The sequence below is a fragment of the Phaenicophaeus curvirostris genome, chromosome 29, assembly GCF_032191515.1.
Source record: "Phaenicophaeus curvirostris isolate KB17595 chromosome 29, BPBGC_Pcur_1.0, whole genome shotgun sequence".
NCBI lineage: Eukaryota > Metazoa > Chordata > Aves > Cuculiformes > Cuculidae > Phaenicophaeus > Phaenicophaeus curvirostris.
In genome coordinates, this window is record NC_091420.1 from 2,284,876 (window position 1) to 2,294,183 (window position 9,308).

At 53.0% G+C, this 9,308-nt stretch overlaps 1 protein-coding gene across 1 annotated transcript in view; it reads right to left on the minus strand.

The window, feature by feature from the left end:
- ASH1L (ASH1 like histone lysine methyltransferase) overlaps positions 1-9,190 on the minus strand; it is a 59,354-nt gene extending 50,164 nt beyond the window's left edge. The window contains exons 1-2 of the mRNA XM_069878689.1: positions 8,989-9,190; positions 225-747 (exon numbers count right to left, since the gene is read on the minus strand). Coding sequence (XP_069734790.1) covers positions 225-647 — 423 coding nt within the window. The 5' untranslated portion in view covers positions 648-747; positions 8,989-9,190. The remainder of the gene's footprint in view (positions 1-224; positions 748-8,988) is intronic.
- Positions 9,191-9,308: the final 118 nt, after the last annotated feature.

Sequence of the window (9,308 nt, forward strand, 5' to 3'; positions counted from 1 at the left end):
TGGATGGGGCTTGGAGCCCCTGATCCAGTGGGAGGTGTCCCTGCCCATGGCAGGGGTGGGACTGGATGGGCTTTAAGGTCCCTCCCAACCCATGCTATAATTCTAATATCAGAGGTTATATGGAAAAAAACAGTAGAAAATGATCATACAGAGATGCCAGAAACATTTAAATACAGTCGTGATGCACTCTGACTTGCAGAGTGCTACACACACACACCACTCGCCTGTTTCGAAGGATAGGGCTCGTTCTTCTCATCTGTCATCTTCCCACTCTTTGGAGCCCTTCTGGGTTGCTTGATGCTGGTTTTTATAGCAGGCCGGCACACATAATTCTCGAGGTTCTTGGGAGGCTTTTTCGTTCGCTTTGCTTGAAGGCCGATCTTCAGTTTCAAGTTTCCCTCCGAAAAGTTTGTTTCTTTCACTGAAAACTGTTGCTGCGAGTCAGGCAGAGCCTCATTCTTCCCGTTCTCTGTGCTGCTCCCCTCTCGATTCTTCTTCTTGCTGTCGTCGTCCTCCTTGGCGCAGCCTTCGAGCTCTGCTTCTCCTTTTCCCACCAACGTGCCAATGTTTACCGCAGAGGGGCTTTTCCCAGAAAACCCTTCAGAATCAGAACCCAAGCCTAACATAGCAGTATTCCGAGGGTCCATCACAGGCGGAATATATGCCTTTGAGTAACGTCGGGGAAGATTTACAGAGATATGTTCCACAGAAGATCTATTCTACTACTGGCTGCCAGCATCTTTTAGTCTGTAGAAAGAAAAGACAGAGGTTAACTTTGATTTTCAATCAGAATCGCTGTGAATGTTAAAAACAATCAGAAAGCAAACTGCTGTACTTTGATTGTTACAGGGGAGGGGCCCTTGATCACAAAGTGCAGGGAGAGGATGAGGGGGAACGATCTGAATCATAGAATCACCAGGTTGGAAAAGACCCACTGGATCATCGAGTCCAACCATTCCCATCAATCACTAACCCATGTCCCTCAGCACCTCGTCCACCCGGCCCTTAAACCCCTCCAGGGAAGGGGACTCAACCCCCTCCCTGGGCAGCCTCTGCAAGTGCCAAATAACCCTTTCCAGGAAATATTTTTTCCTGCTGTCCAGCCTGACCCTCCCCTGGTGGAGCTTGAGGCCATTCCCTCTCGTCCTGTCCCCTGGCCCTTGGGAGAAGAGCCCAGCTCCCTCCTCTCCACAACCTCCTTTCAGGTAGTTGGAGAGAGTTGTAGAGTTGTAGAGAGTTGAAGCTGCAAGAGGGGAGATTGATATGAGATCTTGAGGAGAAATGTTTTCCTGTGAGGGTGGGGAGGCCCTGGCCCAGGTTGCCCAGAGCAGGGGTGGCTGCTCCATCCCTGGAGGGGTTCAAGGCCAGGTTGGATGGGGCTTGGAGCCCCTGATGCGGTGGGAGGATGGAACTGAATGGGCTTTGAGTTCCCTTCCAGCACAAACCACCCTGTGATTCTATAAAAATACTTTTTTATTTAAAAGCAGAGCCCAGCTGCTCCCAGCACTGCCACAGCTCAGGAACGGCGCAGCCAGCAGAACCTCTGATGAAGCACGCCAAGCCTGGAGACAATCCGATTTTAATCACCTGAGCTGAACCCGAGTATGCATTAGTTTACAAACACGCCGCAAAATCTTCTTACTAGTGAACGCTTCCTACCATTCGGGAAGTAGGATGGAAGAAAAGAAAAAACCCCGCCAGCTACATTCACACACCATCATGTTCTTCCCGGAGCACAGGAACAGCACAGCCCACACATCCATCATCAGAGACACCCTTAGGTGTATATAATTAACCTATTTTTCCACCCCCCCAGTGGACATACTTGTTTGAGGGGCATTCTAAGCAAAAAGTGTTTAAATATCTTCATCGTTTAAATAATTCCATCGCTTTTGAAAACCAAGTAGGTCAGCAACAGGTCTGAATAACTCCAACGTACTGAAAAGAGCATCACAGGAACGAAACCTGCACAATTTCTGTTCTCATCTTCCCTATAATTATTGAGGCTAAATTCTAAGGAACGCTATGAAAAGATTTCAATGAACTTCAAAGCGAGTTTCAATGGTTTCAAAAAGGTTTCAGTGAGCTCAGCAATTATCTGTGACATTTGGCCTCCTGGCAGGTCGGTGCATGCAGACCGGAGCCCGTTGCCACAGGGCAGGTCCCACAGCCTCTGGTCTTGACAAGAACCAGCAAACCCAGCCTGGAGGAGGCGGCGTTTGAGGTGGCTCAGTGAACAGAAGGTCTGTGTAAAAAAAGGGGGAGGACGAAGGCAACTGCAGCGGCCACAGGTTGGAAGATGGATGCCAGGATTAGCAAGGCGAGAAGAAATGCTCCGAGAACACAGAATGCAAACCGTTAGAAAGGCTTCATCAGCCGCATCCTCAGAGAAACCGATTTCCACATCTTCTGCGCACGTTATTACAAGGGATTTGTATCTGCAGCGATGACTTTTCAACCAAGAACATCCCGAAAAACCCAAACCACCGCTATTACTCATCATACCAGAGGTAATTGGATAAAATCTCCATTTTACAGCTAGAAAAACTGGGTAGAGCCAAGAGCCAGAGGGGCCAGAAAGCAAAGCAGCGACTGCTCCTGGGTCACGGCCCAATGTTCTGTCCATTAGGCTACACTGAGTCACCAAAAATGGGCTTTTTCGCACATGCCAATGCACAAGGGAACACTGGCCACTAGGGAAATAATTCTAAGCCAATAGATGAATTATGATTATTCAAGTTCAAGAAGAGAGAATCTGACAGGCTGTTGGGCACCTCTCAAACCCAAGACCAAGTCCAAGCGCACACGGGGAGTTAAAAGAGACAAATGGTGCTACAATCCCGCTCTGTGCTAACACGGAATCAGTAACCACCCCAGGAACAAAGGCTTAAAACTTATGGCTCCCATAAACACACAGCAGATCATTTACTTTATCCATTAAATACTCTCTACACAGACAACAAAAGTGCTGATCCTGGGCCTAACCATCACTTTACCTCGATCACCGCGATCTCCTTCTCTCCGGCTCCCCAGTTACTCCACTGGAATTCACAGAAAGGGCGCCTGCCAATCTGACCATTTTTATCAGATGTTTTATGATGAAAGAAACTGTCATTTCCCTGGAGACTCTAATCCACATTTTGCAAACTGATCCGCGCGATCTTTGGCTCATCGGAATTTTACCAGATTAAGACCCATCTAGGATCAAACCTCTACACAGCCTTACGAATCCTGATCAATACACGTCCCAGCCACCTCCCAAAGATGCAAACCACATCAAACTTGCCTCTCTCATCCAGTAGATTCAGTAGATCTCAAATCCCTCCCATAACTCTTCTTCCCTAAAAAGATTAATTGGGAAGCATTTTAACATCCGGCTTGACGTGTGCTACCTAGGACTAAATGGTGTTCATTAATGACTTTTCTAATGCCATATACAGTTTTAATGCCTATTGTTCACTCTTATTCCCCTCTTGACGCATCCAAAACCCTTTTTGCCCATTATCTGCTAAGATTTCTGCTCTTCTGATCCCCTGCTTTACCAGAAAAAAAATACCTAGGGTTGACTTATGCCATCAGCTCCTAGATTTTTGTGTGTCTCCATTCCCTTAGCAATATAAAAGATTTTTCTTTCCATCTGTCCAATTCACTGCGTCATCTTCACGCCTGTTACAGCTTTTTGTTGACGAAAACATACTGTGACTTTATATTTGGAAGATGAGTATTTTTTTCTTTTGGTTCTTTCCATTGTTTCAGCTCCAGGGGATGTTAAACAAATTCAGCTGAGTATCTGAATCCCAGTAACTCTGTGGGATCCCACAATCAGACGAGAGGGAACGGCCTCAAGTTGCACCAGGAGAGGTTTAAATTAGACATCAGGAAAAATTACTTCACCAGAAGAGTTATAGGCGCTGGCAGAGGCTGCCAAGGGAGCACGGAGAGTGTCCATCCCTGGAGGGATTTAAAAGCTGCGTAGATGAAGTGCTTAGGGATCTGGTTCAGTAGTGGACAGGGACAGTTGGACTCAATCTCAAAGGTCTTTTCCAACCTAACGATTCTAGGATTCTATAAATCCCCTCTCATGAACCTCAAGTCTTTTCTTCTGCTCGGGGAGACAGCTACCACACTCAGATGTTCTTTCTCAAAAGAAGAATAAAACGTGTCATAAAACGCCCACCGTATTTCTCCAGACAGCAACCCAGAGCACTGGAGTCACGATAACTGAGGTTCAAGGATCCTAGATCACCTCAGCGAGGGTTTCTCAGATGTTTAGAGATGTTTGTCAAAAATAAAGTTCCTGCTGGTGCTGTTTGAGGTGACAAATAGTGCGTTTCACAAACAGGGTCTCTGAGCTGTGTTTCCAACAGCTACAACACATAGAATCATAGAATAACCGTAGAATAACCAGGTTGGAAGAGACCCACCGGATCATCCAGTCCAAACACAAGGCAGTACCTGTGCAGTCGAGGAGAATATCCCACAGCAGCATTCCCAGCACAGCCAGTGCGGGCCCTGTGCTGAGAGCATGGCAGCAGGACACGGGTTTTGTAGGAAGCAAGGTAGCAGGCAGACACGACACTTCAGTGGGAGGAAAACTGGGAGCAGTGCTTCCCCTGCTACCTTCCCTTTCCCTCTGCCACCTTCCCTTTCCCTCCGCGGTCTCTTCCCTTTCCCTCTGCCATCCTACCTGACCAGAGGTCTGGGAACACCAGACTGAATTTTGATTGCCCGACAATTTTGTTGTTTCATATGCAAATTGATGTGAAATTGCTAAAAATTGCATAACAAACCCCCGTATTTGATCAGACCAAAGGCGTGTTTAGCCTCAGGTTGCGAGTCCCAACATCAGCCAACACTCACTGCCTAGGGAAAAGAGAAAAACCCACACGTACGCTGTGCTAATTCTGCTAAAATATTCTCCCAGCCTCTAAATTTGTGACTCGGGAACTTCCCGAGAGGAATCTCTCTACGCCTGATGCCTTTCAATGGATTTTTCTGCACAAAAAGCTCTGTTATTTTTACCCACCTAGTAAAAGACAACGTAAGGGACACCGTGATCCAGTATTTCCTGGCTGGGGGATGACGTGATTGAGAGCAGCCCTGCAGAGGACTTGGGGTGCTGATTGATGAGAAGTTTGACACGAGCCAACAATGTGAACTCGAATCCAAAGCAGCGTGGCCAGCAGGGCAAGGGAGGGGATTCTCCCCCTCTGCTCCGCTCTCAGGAGACCCCCCACCTGGAGCCCAGTGTCCAGGTCTGGAATCCCCAGCGTAAGGAGGACACGGAACTGTTGGAACAGGTCCAGAGGAGACCACGGAGATGATCTGCAGGCTGGAGCACCTCTCCTACGAGGACAGGCTGAGAGAGCTGGGGTTGTTCAACCTGGAGATGAGAAGGCTCCAGGGAGACCTTGGAGCATCTTCCAGTACTGAAAGAGGCTCCAGGAAAGCTGGGAAGGGGCTCTTGAGCTGGGAATGCAGGGAGAGGACCAGGGGGGTGGCTTTAAACTGGAAGGGGGAAGAATTAGATGAGACATCAGGAAGAAATTCTTCACACTGAGAGTAGGAAGGCCCTGGCCCAGGTTGCCCAGAGCGGTGGTGGCTGCCCCATCCCTGGAGAGGTTCAAGGCCAGGTTGGATGGGGCTTGGCGCCCCTGATGCAGTGGGAGGTGTCCCTGCCCACAGCAGGGGTGGGACTGGATGGACTTTGAGGTCCCTTCCAACCCAAACCACTCACTGATTCTTTGATTTCCCCAGTAACTCCTGACACGACCTGCAGACCATGCCAAACTCCCCCAGCGCTTGGCCGGCCCCAGGTCCTGCCGCAATACGGAGCGTCAGGAACCAACACTGATTTTACTGTTGCAGAATAATCACATTAGGCTTGCGTTTCATATTATTTTCCTTTTTGAAAGCTGTGAGATGAATGACACGACTGCCCTGAAGGGGAAGAAATGCAGCCACCACAGCAAACGCTGACCTCTTGCCAATGGCAGCAGGAATTAAGGTGTTCTTTCCGAAGTTAACAATCCATTTGACAACAACACCTATTTAAAAATAACTATAATTCAGTAACTCTATATGCTATGTCCATTTTCCTCTTGTGACAACAACATTATTATTTATATCAATAAGCCTGCCTCTCGCATTGAAGGTTTAAACCGCTTTTTGTATCCTCAAAGATAGTTTAAACTTCTGCAAACAAGCTGCTTCTGCTTAAAAATTATGACTCCAATCATTTTACTCTTTATTATCATTCAAACATTGAGCGCTTTTTAGATGGCTGTTGACTGCCTGTAGTGATCAAATGTAACTAAATCCACAAAGAAGTTGTGATAATTTTGTCTTTAAAACCAAGATGCACTCACACCCCCTCAAAATCAGGAAAAAAATCCGTCGTATACTCTTACACAGTTGAGAAAAGCTACTGGAGCTTTAATTTTTGAGGAAGAACGCTTCTTAAGGACTCGAGCAGGCAGACAGATGACAATTTTAGAGCCCATCTCTACCCATATGTTCAACCAGCTGCTGAATCTCCTCGTTCACACAGCAGCAGAGGCACCGGGGATGGGAACAAGGCCCTCAAGGATGACCCCGGGAAACAGGATTCACCCCAAATGAAAACGGTCTCGGAAAATGCTGCTTTTGCAGGTGCAACCTACATGGATGCTAGGACGATAATCACAATAAACAATGCAAGGTGCAAAAAAGGGACGCTGCTCCGGAAAATGAGAACTGGGAGTATCGGAATGTATGAACGCTCAGTCACAGAGAGTTAGAACGCTCGCACAGAATCATAGAACAACCAGGTTTGGAAAAGACCCACCAGATCATCGAGTCCAACCGTTCCCATCAATCACTAACCCATGTCCCTCAGCACCTCGTCCACCCGGCCCTTAAACCCCTCCAGGGAAGGGGACTCAACCCCCTCCCTGGGCAGCCTCTGCCACTGCCCAATCACCCTTTCCATGAAAAATTTTTTCCTAATGTCCAGCATCCCACAATCCAGGCTCCCCAGATCTCTCCTGACAAGATTGGAAAGCCCGAGTGAGTCCCCACCACCTCAAACTTCCCTTTCTGGCTCCTGACAACATCCAACTACCAGGAGAGCAAACGTGTGTCCCGAGGCCATGGGACAGAAACCCACATTCCAAGTAGTTTCTAGTTCCCTGCTAGGTAATTACCAGGGTGCAGGAACCACAAACCAAGGGTGAGAAACTGAAGTTAGGAAGTTGGGAGTCTATCCAACAGAAAGAAAGGAACGGCGACACGTTTTGGGTTCTGATCTGAGATGGGTGATGCTAAAGCACCTGAGGCTCGACCGCCTAATCCCAAACTACTGCTCAATCAAATAGGATTAAAAATCCAATGGAAATAACATCTCAGAAGGATGATTTTTGCGGGGCATCGCAAGCACAAAACTCTACAGCCACTGCCCCAGGAATATCCCAACAGCCCCAGAAACCGAAGAAAGAGCCTGGTGAGACCCCCGTGCTCCCCCAGCTCGGGATCACCTCACCTCCTCTCCCCGGTGCCCTCACCGCCCCCTGTTCAGCAGGGGAGGGATCCCCAAACCCTGTACAGTGTCCCCCAACCCGTCCAGCGGAGCAAAACTCCCTCAACCCCATTCCCACACTCTCCTCCCTGGTGTCTCTGCTCTCCCTCCTCAGCCAGCACAGCCCCCCCTGCCCGGTGCCCCCGTCCCCCCTTGTTCAGTGGGGCACAACCCCCCCCTCCTTCCCGAGCTCTCCCTCCCCGGTGCCCCCGTTCCCCTGTTCTCCCTCCCCGGTTCCCGTTCAGCAGGGACCCCTCTTCCCACACTCTCCTCCCCGGTGTCCCCGCTCTCCCCCCGCTCAGCAGGACAGATCCCCCCCCCGTTCCCCTACTCTCCCCCTCCGGTGCCTCGGTGCCCCCGTTACCCTCCCTGGTGCCCCCGTTACCCTCCCCGGTGCCCCCGTTACCCCACTCTCCCTCCCCTCTCCCCTCGTTTTTCCGTTCTCCCCCGTTCAGCCTGGACCCTGTCTCCTCTCGCCGGTGACCCCATTCCCCCTCCGCACTCCCCCCCGCCCCGTTCTCCCTCCCCGGTGCCCCCGTTAACCCTTTCCATTCCCCCTCCGGTGCCCCCTTTCTCCCTCCCCGGTGCCCCTATTCAGCCGGGCTCCCCCCTTCCCGTCCTTTCCCTCACCCCTGGGTGCCCCCGTTTTCCCTCGTTCAACCGGGACCCCATTCCCCCTTTCCCCATCCCCGGTGCCCCCGTTACCCCTCCACGCTCTCCCCGTTCCCCCTCCGGTGGCCCCGTTAACCCTCTCCATTCCCCCTTCCCGGTGCCCCCGTTCTCCCTCCCCGTTTCCCCGTTACCCTCCCCGGTGCCCCCGTTCAGTCCGGCCCCCGTTCCCCCTCCACGCTCTCCCCATTCCCCTTCCCGGTGCCCCCGTTCTCCCTCCCCGTTTCCCCGTTCCCCTTCCCCGGTGCCCCCGTTCTCCCTCCTCGGTTCCCCCGTTACCCTCCCCGGTGCCCCCGTTCAGTCCGGCCCCCATTCCCCCTCCACGCTCTCCCCGTTCCCCCTTCCCCGGTGCCCCCGTTACCCTCCTCGGTTCCCCCGTTCACTCCGGCCCCCGTTCCCCCTCCACGCTCTCCCCGTTCTCCCTCCCGGCGCCCCGTTCCCCCTCCTCGTTCCCCCGTCCAGCCGGGTCCAGCCGGGCCCCCCCGGGCCCGGTGCAGGCGACCCCCCCCCCGCCCCGTTCCCGGTTCTCCCGTCAGGTGAGGCCGCGGCTGTCAGCGCGCAGGCCCAGCCCCGCGGCCCCCGTTGCTGTCACGGCGGGTCCCCCCCCCCACCCCCCCCGGGGGCTGTCAGCGATCCCCGCCCCCTCCCCGCTGTCAGCGATCCCCGCCCGCCGCCGCTGCCCCGCGATCGCGGCCCGGGGCGGGGGCGCGGGGCCCGGGGCGGCTCCGGGCCTGAGGCGGGCTCCCCGCCCGCTCGCTCCTCACCGTGTCAGCGCCAACACGGCCGGGGCCGAGGTCGGGCTCCTCCGCGCCGCATCCCTCCCGGCCGCCCGCGCGGGGTGGGGGGGGTGGGGGGGGGGGGCCAGGCCGGGACCCGGACCGACCGAGCGGCCGCCGCTTCGGCCCTTGCTCCGAGCCGAGGCGGCGAAACCAAAATGGCGGCGGCTCCTGCTCCACCGCGAGCGAGCGCCCCGCCCGCCCCGCCACAAGCCCCGCCCCCCTCCGCCACAAGCCCCGCCCCTCGCGTTGAGGCCACGCCCCCTACGCGACAGGCCACGCCCCATTGGCTCGAGCACGCCTGCTGG